Source organism: Myotis daubentonii, chromosome 3, assembly GCF_963259705.1.
Source record: "Myotis daubentonii chromosome 3, mMyoDau2.1, whole genome shotgun sequence".
NCBI lineage: Eukaryota > Metazoa > Chordata > Mammalia > Chiroptera > Vespertilionidae > Myotis > Myotis daubentonii.
Window position 1 is genome coordinate 1,403,443 of NC_081842.1, and position 12,277 is coordinate 1,415,719.

General features: G+C 49.4%; 1 protein-coding gene across 3 annotated transcripts in view; it reads right to left on the bottom strand.

The window, feature by feature from the left end:
- SYNJ1 (synaptojanin 1) overlaps positions 1–12,277 on the bottom strand; it is a 60,480-nt gene that overhangs the window by 34,905 nt on the left and 13,298 nt on the right. For all 3 annotated transcript variants that reach the window (XM_059686325.1, XM_059686324.1, XM_059686326.1), the window contains exons 5-11: positions 11,409–11,634; positions 10,377–10,460; positions 9,517–9,578; positions 8,683–8,779; positions 5,932–6,101; positions 4,202–4,283; positions 1,913–2,065 (exon numbers count right to left, since the gene is read on the bottom strand). In XM_059686325.1, the coding sequence (XP_059542308.1) occupies positions 1,913–2,065; positions 4,202–4,283; positions 5,932–6,101; positions 8,683–8,779; positions 9,517–9,578; positions 10,377–10,460; positions 11,409–11,634 (874 nt within the window). The remainder of the gene's footprint in view (positions 1–1,912; positions 2,066–4,201; positions 4,284–5,931; positions 6,102–8,682; positions 8,780–9,516; positions 9,579–10,376; positions 10,461–11,408; positions 11,635–12,277) is intronic.

A 12,277-nucleotide genomic window follows, 5' to 3' on the forward strand; every position in this document is an offset into this window, starting at 1 on the left:
GTGTATATGTAACTAACAAAAATAATAAACTTGGACTAATTCCTACAGGGAGAGAGTTTATATAATGTTCAATGAGCATATAATTACTTAGGTATGTTAGTTACCATAAAGACTTATTTTGATCTTAGATTTTGATAATTGCTTTAAAAAAAAAAACTTTTGCCTTTTAGGAAAATAGTTTACAATATATTATTTTTATTCCTTAAAAAACTAACAGTAATTGAGGCTTAAAATGTTATTCCCTCCCATATAATTTCATACATAAAGGACATTATTTGAAAAGACACTCACCATTCACATTATCAGGCAATTAATCAAAACGAACCCAGAGAAAGGAAAAGAAAGAACAGTGCAGATGTTAGATTTTAGTTCAATGCAGATAAGTAATTAACATATAAAATTTCATATTTATCAGGTTAGAGTAAAAGACCACTGACAACATATGTAACCTCTGTACATATATTGTCGCAGTCACTGCAGAAACAAAAAGGCAAGAGAACATTGAAGAGGATTTTAAGCAACAGTTGTAGAGCATCAGGTTGTAATAGCAAGAATTATGTTCTTTATGTAAACTGAATAAAGGACAGTTTAACAATTTTAGGCTTTAAAAAACAGGATCACTTAGAAGACAATATTGAAATGTCAGTACGTGTGATTCTATGATGTGAACAGAAGGCACTGGCAGGCAGGGCCCTCTGGCCACATGGCGGCTGTGACGTGGGAGGGAGGCAGACGTGGGAGGGACAAGCACTCGGGGACGGTGAGTGTCTTACAGAAGGTCACTGGCCGCATGAAGGAAGAGGCTGAGTGGGAAGCAGTGCTGACTGTCCTGCTTCTATTGAAGCAATCTGAGGAACTGCAGAGATTTAAAATTCACCTGGGGCCACGAGCCTTAAAATGTCCCTATTGTATATAAAATAATGAAAAATATCTCGAGTATGTTTCCAAAGTCCCTCAATATGGGCCCAATATTAAAGTGGAAAATAGTCTGCAGGTCATGCCAGCAATTAAAATGCAACGATGAGGCCCAGAATTATAATTAAGTCCATAACTCACACTTCTTTTGCACATTTTCCTAAGTCTCATTTTCAAGGTAAAGTAAGTAAAGCATAAAAACATAACCATTAAGCCCTAATAATGTTGGGCTCACAGTAGGTGTTGCAGAAACTGTCCACTGATTTATCTGTCCATCCAGCGTTTGTCATAAGTTTATTAAATGGAAGGCACTGTGTTAAGCCAAATATGATAGGGCCCTTTATTACGAAGATCATGGTTAAAAACATCCTACTTATAATAAAAACTAGAGGCCCGGTGCACAAAATTCATGCACGGGGGGGAGGGGGGTCCCCTCAGCCCGGCCTGCACCCTCTCGCAATCTGGGACCCCTTGGACATCCCTCTCGCAATCCGGGACTGTTGGCTCATAACCGCTTGCTTGCTTGCCTGCCTGCCTGCCTGATCACCCCTAACCACTCGCCTGCCTGCCTGATCGCCCCTAACTGCCTCTGCCCCGACTGTTGTGGCTTTGTCCAGAAGGACGGCCGGAAGGTTGTTCAGCTGTCTGGTCTAATTAGCATATTATGCTTTTATTATTACAGATAACAGTATAAAAAGTAAAACAAATATGCAAGGGAAGAGTCATTTTTTAAAAATGCAAGCATGTTACATACAGGCCTCAGGGATCTCACTAAATGACTACATATGTCTGTGATACAGCCGCCTCTGCCAACCTGGGGAACAAACTACCTCCTGCTCCATCAGGGCCCCGAGAGGAGGAGGACTGAAAGAGGAGTAAAGGCATGATAAGGCAGAATTCTAGAGGGAACTTGAAAACCCTCTTAATTAATAAAGAGGCACGGAAAAGCCTTACAAGAGGGAAGGAGGGCCTTGTCGAATTCCACGGAGCCACTCACCTTGGCCTTTCCTTCCAGGGCCCCGGTCCCGGCATAGATCTTACTGATGGAGTCACCGTTCACCGACCACATGGAGCGGAAGACCTCCTGAAAGCGAGTCACCAGCTGGGGCTTCTCAGCCAAGCCGAGGGCTTCCAGCTGCTTCGCCAGCATCTGCGACAGCCAAGAGCGACTTCTGTAAGTTGTTAATACGTTCATTGTGATGTGACTCGTTAAGAGCTACCAGGAGTAAACTGAAAATGTGCAGTGCTAGGGCTCTGCAGGACTGGATTCTGGCTGTGTTGTTGCCCACCATTTCTATTTTTAAGTAAATACCACATCAATGACACTTACAAGCAACTGCATATTCCCTTGTAGTAAGAAGAACATCTTTCTGGCTAAATGATAAAATCGTATTAAAGTATCCCTATAAATCATACTACTTTACCTTGTTCATCTAAAAGAACTAATTATTCAACAGCATGGAGCAGAGCAGAAAAAATATTTACCTCGTTTATCTAAATGTATATAGAATAACTAAGTTCCTTCAGTTTTTAGATTTAGTTCTGTAAGTTTGGGTAATACGGTCCGGAGATTATGAGGAAAAAAGAGCTGCTCTTGAACTGTCACAAACCAACACTAGTACCGGTGCTGTGTGCCCGGGGCCTGGAGGAGTGCGGCGGGCCAGGGTCTCTGGCCACACAATCCCCTCACCCCAGGCGCAGTAAGTGTGTGGAAAGCCAGTGCCCTTTACTCAGGATGAACTGGGCCTCGAAACCCGGCAGAGTCAAAGCAGTGCACAACCCGTATCTGGCCCTTTTCTCTCACCGGGAGTCCAGTCATATGTATGCCTGGACTTCACTGAACTCCGTCCTCTTTGGGCTTTCTTCTACCTTATCTATAAGGATAGGTACTACCCATAAACCTCAAAGGATCAAAAACTAAAATCCTATGAAAACCCTCACCCGGGGTTGACTGCCAGGGCTGGTGTCAGCGCCGGTCCTCGCTGGCAGAGAATGGAGCAGACCAAGCCGGGCCGCCTTCATCATTCCGACCGCTCTGTCTTTAAGAAGGTGGGCCAGCTGGTCCTCACTACTAGGTTGGCTGTGCCTGCTTTACTAGGAAATTTGGTAACCACTTAACCAGTTTCTCACACCTGACTATAACAGTGGATAACCAGCCGAGTCAGATTCTGAAAAGTGAAACCTGTTGCACTTTTAACAAATCTTTAAAGTGCCTCAGTCAACTCGCTCTCAGAACCCACATCAATGCATCCAACCAGCTAAAAACAGAGTTAGCAGCACCGAGCCACACAATACACACCATCCAAAAGGCCAAATGCCTGCTTTCACTTTTCTTGTCTGTCATATTTTCTAAGTACATTATAATGATAAATCTTGAAGACAGATTTCAGAAAGGGCAAACAGTAAAATTTATTTAGTTACTTGAGGAATGTCTCAAAAGACATTTCTGTAGCAGAGAATTCTACACACTGTGGTTTCATTTTTGAGACAGAAAGAACCGCAGCTCCGGCAACTAATCAACCAACATTCCGGCCCCAGGTCAGACCATGCAGGAGGAATAGGAAGGTGGGACTTCCTGTTCCTGTTTCCACGGCCTCTGAGAACTGCTCGGTCCCTGCGGGAGGAGTGAGTGAAGACCCACACAGCCGCGGCCCTCACCGCGCAGGACGGAGGACTTTGCGGGCACGGAGGCAGTGTGTCCGGCACTGACACTCTGTCTGTATTTGACTGGCCCTGATGGTTAAGAGGCAGAGAAAAAAGGGTCTTTACACAAAGACCATTCGAGAAGCTGAATCTCATTCACTTCCATTCTTGCTAACACAGTCCAGTCCTTCAGAGCCACGGATTGGCAGACGCCATGCAGGCTGCATTGGGTACAGACCGTCCAAACGCACCCCACAGGCTGTGCATGGTCACAGAGCCTCTCCATCCAAGAAACCTTTCAAGGAGCACACAGAGAACGAGGACAGTACAGATATATACGGCTTTCTTCTTCTTCTTCGAAAGGAGGCAAAAGAGGCCGTTACTGGACTAGGAGAAGCAGCAGCGCTGGGTTTATAGGGAAAGTTAAGGAGTAACGGAGGGAAACACAGCTATACATGGAGTAAAACAGGTAAAGGGAACTGAAAAGACGAGGGATGTTGGGGGGAAAAAAGAGTAGAAGGGAGATGCCTTTCCTGAACCTAACTGCTCTGGGGGCGGTCATGAGCGCCACTGAGAGGCGCCGCACGGTCACGCACAGGACGGCCACGCACAGGACGGCCACACACGCCCGCTGGCTCCTTACCTCCAGGCCCAGGAAGGCCTGCACGCTGTTCGTCCTGTCCAGGCAGTCCAAGCAGTTGGTGCGGACGGTCCCACTCTGGCACCTGCAACAAAGTCACTCAAGTTAAAGAGCTTGTTTGAGAAAAAAACAACAGAACTCAAACAAACTGAGAAAAATTAAGGTGATTAAAAGGTAGCATCTACTTTCTCCCCCCAACTTTTTATTATTACAATTTTCAAACACAGAAGAAAGGTGGAGGAATTCTACAGTGAGTATCTGTCTACTCACCAGGTCCTACACCCGTTACCATTTTGCCACCTGTTCTTTATCACATACCTGCATGTTCCCCCACACCCACTGTTCTTAACTAGCCCAGCAGTTAAGAATACATTCAGACTCACAACACCATAGTTCTCTGCACATAAAAGATATCAAACATTTGCCGAAACCGGTTTGGCTCAGTGGATAGAGCGTCGGCCTGCGGACTGAAAGGTCCCAGGTTCGATTCCGGTCAAGGGCATGTACCTTGGTTGCGGGCATATTCCCAGTAGGGGTTGTGCAGGAGGCAGCTGATCGCTGTTTCTCTGTCATTGATGTTTCTATCTCTCTATCTCTCTCCCTTCATCTCTGTAAAAAAAATTAATAAAATATATTAAAAAAAAAGATATCAAACATTTAAGGAATAAATTTTGAAAATCTAAGATTGTAGGGTGCGGCTACAGGGTTAAGCCTCAGACTGACCTGCTGGCAAAGCTACAAACAAGTCCCAGCTTAGAGGGCACAGCCCTCTTAGCATAATGAGGCTTGACCTTATGACGCTCCCTAGATCCTTCCTAGGTAGCTAATGGGCTGTGGGAGGTGCAGCAAGTGCTGCCAAACCAAGTGACACTCACAAGAACACTGTAACTATGGTGACCACTACCTTGTTTACCCCTGGCTATAAAATAAAGGCTCAGCTTGCCTCTGGATCTCTCTCTGTGACCTCAGCCAGGCACAGGAAGACCCACCTAGACCCAGCTTATTCTCTTTGTCTTTTCTTCAATCCTTCACCGCCCTCCCTCAGGCTTCCCGAACCCTTGGCTGAGCTGGCCTGGCACTTAAGATCTCTTATCTCTATTGACTGTCCTATGAAGTTTCTATAGCATTAACATATAGTAAATACTGTACACTGAAAAAATATGAGCTTTGTTTACCAAAGTTTACCTCAACCTATATTCTTAATTTCAATCTTTCAATACTTACTTTTCTCCTCTACTTCATATGCAAAAGCTAACTCTGAATTACACTAAAGCGGACAATACGCAACGTCTTTTACTTCTATTTGCATTTAGTTGTCTTTACGAGGCAAAAATATTAAAACATCATTTTAAGAGAGAAGGGGAACAGCCGCTCAGTACCAGGCTGGGGTCGGGAGCCTGAAGGATTCTAGTTCTCACACACCCTGGTCACGTGACGAGGGGCAGGCTACGCCAGTGCCTCCATTTCCTCCCCTGCGAAAGGGATAAAATGGGGCCTCGCCGCTGTCGCTGATGCGTGGAAAACCCAAGGGCACTGCCTGGCCACAGTACGCACCCAATAAAACAATCTTTTGTTATTACCGGCTGAATTCTGAAGAAAAACAAACCTCAAATCAAGTATAGTCATTATAAACTCTAATTTTAAAAAGGACATTTAAGGGTGTAATGTTAAGAGTCATTTTTAAATTACAGCAAAGTTCCAATTTAAAGGAAAGAGAAACCGAGCAGGCGCACCTTCGAACGTCACTTCCGTCGAAATGAAAAAAGCCGTAATCGAGGAACCTCTGGACCTGGGGCCTGAGGACGCTGTGCAGCTTCTCGGCCTTGCCCCCCTTCACCAGCTGGTGGTAGTCGAAGCTCACCATCTGCACGTCGGCGGCGTGCTCCGAAGCCTTCAGGTGGCTCTGGGAGGGAAAGGCAGGCTTCACCCAGGGGCAGCGCACCAGGCCCCCCGTGTACCTGTGATGGGAACCTGACCCTGAAATGCAACACTGACGCGCAAGGCTTTCATCCCCGCAGCAGCCAGTTCTAATGCCATGTTTCTCCTAGCCCTCCCGCCCTCCCCGAGAGGCGCGGTGATGGGCGACCAGAGGACTTAAGTAACATCTCATCCGGTTTAGAAAATGAAAAGCTATTTCCACCCACTCGCATTTCATGTTTACAATCCAAATTTAACTGTTTCTATCTACCATAAATCTCAAAGTGGCTCTTGTTTTAAGACAAAGACTATAAAACATAAAATTCTGTTTTATATCTTTGTCCAATACATACAAATGCTTTGAAAGTTTACCATAAAAAGTTATTCTCTAATGTATAATCTGTTTATTAATAATATTTATTTCACAAAGTTAAAACAAAATAGCTGAATAATTCTGGAGCTCATTAGATTGAATTCAAGGAAATGTTTCTAACCATTTTGTTTAAGCTTATAATTCTATATAACATCATAGTTTATATTAACTATTAAATTGGTGTTTATGAAGAATGTTTTCTTTAGAAGGCTTATCTTTTACTTGAAATTCTCACATTCCTCTCATCAACACAAGAAGGTGTGCTCCTGCTGTACATCAAGGCATTCATCACCCCCTAAAGGGCTAACAGCGACTGGTTTCCAGCAGTGGGCAAGCGACTGCAGGTGGAGGAGCAACCAGGAGAGGAGCAACCAGGAGAGGAGCACACGGTGAGGAGCACACAGGGGGAGGAGCACACCAGGGGGAGGAGCACACCAGGGGGAGGAGCACACAGGGGGAAGAGCGCACCAGGGGGGGGAGCACACCAGGGAGAGAGCGCAAAGGGGGAGGAGCGCACCAGGGGGAGGAGCGCAACAGTGGGAGGAGCACTCCAGGGGGAGCACACCAGGGGGAGCACACAGGGGTGGAGCACTCCAGGGGGGGGAGCTGACCAGGGGGAGCACCACACCGGGGGGGGAGCACACCAGGGAGAGGAGCACTCCAGGGGGGGAGTGCAAAGGGGGAGGAGCGCACCAGTGGGAGGAGCACACCAGGGGGAGGAGCACTCCAGGGGGAGCACATAGGGGGAGGAGCACACCAGGGGGAGGAGCACACCAGGGGGAGCACACAGGGGGAGGAGCACTCCAGGGGGGGAGCACACCAGGGGGAGCACACAGGGGGAGGAGCGCACCAGGGGGAGCACACAGGGGGAGGAGCACACCAGGGGGAGGAGGACACCAGGGGGAGGAGGACACCAGGGGGAGTAGCGCACCAGGGGGAGGAGCGCACCAGGGGGAGGAGCACACCAGGGGGAGGAGGACACCAGGGGGAGGAGGACACCAGGGGGAGTAGCGCACCAGGGGGAGGAGCGCACCAGGGGGAGGAGCACACCAGGGGGAGGAGGACACCAGAGGGAGTAGCGCACCAGGGGGAGGAGCGCACCAGGGGGGGAGCGCACCGGGGGGGGGAGCACACCAGGGAGAGAGCGCAAAGGGGGAGGAGCGCACCAGGGGGAGTAGCGCACCAGGGGGAGGAGGACATCAGGGGGAGTAGCGCACCAGGGGGAGGAGCGCACCATGGGGAGGAGGACATCAGGGGGAGGAGCACACCAGGGGGAGGAGGACACCAGGGGGAGTAGCGCACCAGGGGGAGGAGCGCACCACGGGGGGGAGCGCACCGGGGGGGGGGAGCACACCAGGGAGAGAGCGCAAAGGGGGAGGAGCGCACCAGGGGGAGGAGCGCAACAGTGGGAGGAGCACTCCAGGGGGAGCACACCAGGGGGAGCACACAGGGGGAGGAGCACTCCAGGGGGGGAGCACACCAGGGGGAGCACCACACCGGGGGGGGGAGCACACCAGGGAGAGAGCGCAAAGCGGGAGGAGCACACCAGTGGGAGGAGCACACCAGGGGGAGGAGCACACCAGGGGGAGGAGCACACCAGGGGGAGCACACAGGGGGAGGAGCACACCAGGGGGAGCACACAGGGGGAGGAGCACTCCAGGGGGGGAGCACACCAGGGGGAGCACACAGGGGGAGGAGCGCACCAGGGGGAGGAGGACATCAGGGGGAGGAGCACACCAGGGGGAGGAGGACACCAGGGGGAGTAGCGCACCAGGGGGAGGAGCGCACCAGGGGGAGGAGGACACCAGGGGGAGGAGGACACCAGGGGGAGGAGGACACCAGGGGGAGGAGCACACCAGGGGGAGGAGGACACCAGGGGGGGGAGCACACCGGGGCGGGGGGAGGACACCAGGAGAGGAAAACATCAGGGGGAAGAGCACACCCCCTTGGTCTTGCCCAGGACAGAGGGACACTCGGGGGAGGATCTTCTGCATCTCCACCACAGCAACAAGCCCACTTCAGGAAAGTGTCAACTGCCTTGACAACTTCCCACAACCCCAGGCTCACAACCTCACCCTCCACCGTTTCCTAACAGCCCGAAGGGCTAACATCCCACGAGCACCACCCTTTCTCTAGGAAGCCATTTCCTTCTGGCAGATCCCAGGACTCTACTGCATTGTTACACCCGCCTTACCTGGAAGGCCTTACTGAGCATATGTTCACCTTCCTTAGATCCAAGCAGATTTATTACTATTTGTTTGCCATACAGACTCTTAAGTGTTCTAAAATGCCTGTTAAAGAAAGAAAATAAGCACATGTCAAGTGATAAAGTGACATTTTTATTCAAGAAATAAGAATCCATTATGAATCAGAACTTACATGGTTCTGTTTAAACTCATAGAACCGGCAAAATTGAATACAGATTCATTCCACGTGGTCTCAGGAACGGATGAGAACTCAGTGTCCTCTCTGACTCTGGGCGCCGAGCCCCCCTGTGCGGAGCTGCGGGATCCCCCATCCCTCTCCCCTGGGAGCCCAGTGCTAGTCCAGCACAGAGAACACACGCTGGGCGGGCAGAGGGCGCAGGGCTGCCCCTCACACCCGAGGACATCACAGCCTCTGTGAGCATTTAACCCAGTGTAACCAAAACCTCACTGCACATGTGATCAATATACTATAAAATGTTAATACTGTCACAGTCACTTAAATTCTTTGTTTTGCACTAAGTGCTTGAAATCCAGTGTATACTTTACACTCCAGCACATCTCAATACGGGCCAGTTATGTACCCAGCAGCGACGTAGGGCTCAGGGCTGTGGTGCTGGGCGGCCGCCCGCAGGGAGTCTTAAGGCTGAGACCAGTGCTGCCACTGCTAGAGGTCGTAACATTGTCTCCGGTTAAGTCAGGATCAGAAGACATTTTACTTGGGAGCCAAAAACTGTAGAATGAATCTGTAAATGTAATGACCACAGGTCTCACCGCTTAACAATTTCAAAACCGAGAGCACCTGTACACAGAACCAGCCCTACCTGTCAAAGGCGGGCGCATTGGCTTCGAAGCCCCTGGACATCCGGACACGGTGCGAGCCCACCTGGGACAAGAAAGATGTGGTCACACCAACAGCCAACATGAGACCACAGACAAACCACCGCCACGCGCAGTCACGCATTCGCTGAGCACAGAGCAGGGCGCCAGGTCACTGACCGCTCACCACAGTCTCTTAAAAAGACAAGTTCTAAAAAAAAAAAAGGCAAGTTCTAGGAGTTTCTCCTCCCTTTTATTTCTTAAAATGCAACCTCATAACAAAAGAGCTAGAAGTCAGGCCATTATAAAACACTTGTAAACTAAGAGAAAATTTTAGTTGTGAAAGATACGCGTAAGCAGCGACCCCTTACACAGTGCCGACCCGTGTGCCAGGCACTGGTCTACGCACCTCCATTCCGTCCACACGAGAACCCTCAGCAGCAGCTGCACTGCCACCGCCACTCCCTTCACAGACCCCGCCAGGCCCAGGGCAGCAGCGGGAGAGGGAAGATTATTCAGAGCTTAGCTTTCAGGGGCGGCATTTTCCTGCCCACAGAGGCTAAGTTGTTATGTACTAAGCTACTGAGAAGCAAATATGGAAACCCTAACAATCAATGCGCTATGAAAACATCCAGATTTTACTATCAAACACAGCAGCTGAATTCCTACGGATGTTGAAAAAACATCACAGGGAAAAAATACCTGATACAATTCCAGGAACTCTGCACTCAGATCCTTGTTTATGAACCTAGCTCATATTATTAGATTGAATAATAGAACTCTCCAATGAACCAACAAACGATCCTGGAAACTTAAAACATATGGGAACTTTCAAGAGAAAAAAACAACAACATCGAACACCTACCTGCAAGCCCGGCTGCTCCCAGAACAACGGAACCGAGCCCCGGATTTGGATGAAGGAAGAAATGGAGTCATCTAAGTACACGACCTGTAGAGAGAAGCACAGATAAAATAGTTCCGCAGGCACGGCTACCACCTCTACGTCAGGCGACAAACTGACTAATATTGGTTGCACAGGTTGTATCTTATGAACCACCTCTCATACACAAATTGTCCTAATAAAATATCTCCTATATACACAGAGTGGGGCAAAAGCAGGTTTATAATTGTTTGTGTGGAAAATAATACGATAATTAATAAATAATAATAATACAAGGTTAAATTCTGTTTTGCGTGTACTCCTAACTATAAGGCACTTTCCCCCAACCTGTATTAACCAGAAAAACATCCTATATAATAAAAGGCTAACATGCAAACTATCCCCTGGACAGGGAGTTCGACCAGGGGGGCGGGGCCGGCTGGCCAGCCACCCGTGGGCCCGCCCTCCGGCTGACCGGCCCAATTGGCCCCCATTGGGGCAGGCCAGCCAGACCCCACTCATGCACAAATTCATGCACCAGGCCTCTAGTTAGAAATATAAGCATAGGAATCACAACTTTTAAAAAGGAATTCCTGTTAAACAGTACATACCTTTCTATTTTTTATACACATACCTTTCTATTTTCACATACTTTTTTCTTTAGTTTTTCATATTTTTAAAAAATTAATTTGAAGATGTGAGCTGGGCTTGAGGTGTGGACTAAATTTGCAAATATATAGTTTCACAGCAAAAAACATCACAATTTTTAAGTTTGGATGGTTCAAATATCTTCAGATGAGAGTTGGGATTGACTTCATTTCACAGAAAAACACTTTTCCCAAGTTGTCTAGCTCTGTCAACGAAGATTTTAAATTCAACACCAAAGTGTAGGCCCTGGCGGGCCATGCTGAGCAGTGAAGCGCCTGCTCCTATTCGGACAGCGTCCCACCCTGCTGCTGCCCTACTGCTTCCTGTGCGTCCCCGCCCACAGGAGTGGAGCAACAAAACCCTGGGTACCTGCTCCGTTTCTACAAAATTGGCGACGTGGCCATCGTCGTTGGTGCCCCGGACATTGAACCTGGTCCCGGCGCGCTCGCAGCTCAGCCTGGAGATGAGGCAGGCCTTGGCCTGCTTGTGAGCCGCGTAGATGGTCCTGATCTCCACGCCGCCGCACATGAGACGCAGCAGCCAGTCGTCACAGCTCACGCCGTAGTGCTGGAGGTGCAGGTGCAGAGACTGGTTCCTGGGAGAAAGGCGGCCGCCTCAGTCCGAGCACAGGCAGCACAGCGCCGTGTCCTCCCGGACACGCCGTTAAACCAAGGCACTGAGAGTCTGCCGGCTCGCGTACGTCTCCCACGCTAGGCCGCAGGAGGCTGGGCGTGAAACAAGCTCCCGGGCAGGTGACCTGCGCCCAGCGCAGCGCCTTTCTTCACCTTTCCCGGGACTTGTGTCTCGTCCCTCAGGGAGGCGCAGGCTGGCACGAGCAGCAGAATCTGCCCCTCACCTGAGCCCTCCCGCCCCCCCACACCATCTCCTCCTCTGCTCCTTCCCGCTTACTCATGGCACTGAACTTGACCTGCATCCCATTCCTACCGAGTCAAATAAAATTAAAATAATACGGGAATGTTGGCTTAGAAGGGCAATACTGCCAGAGACAAGATCTCAAAACTAAGAACAATAAAATGAGTAACACAATCCTATTACAACGAATTCATTCCTAATTTTAAACTATAGATCTTAAAGATATTTCTGAAATGAGAGGCCAGTCGAGATCAGGGAGAGCAAATAGGTTTCATGACAACTTCTATGAAGTGACAGTGGGCGTCTGCCTTGCCCGCTGAGGATTCTGGGGCAGAAGGTGTGCGGCTGCACGCCCGCTCCGCCGT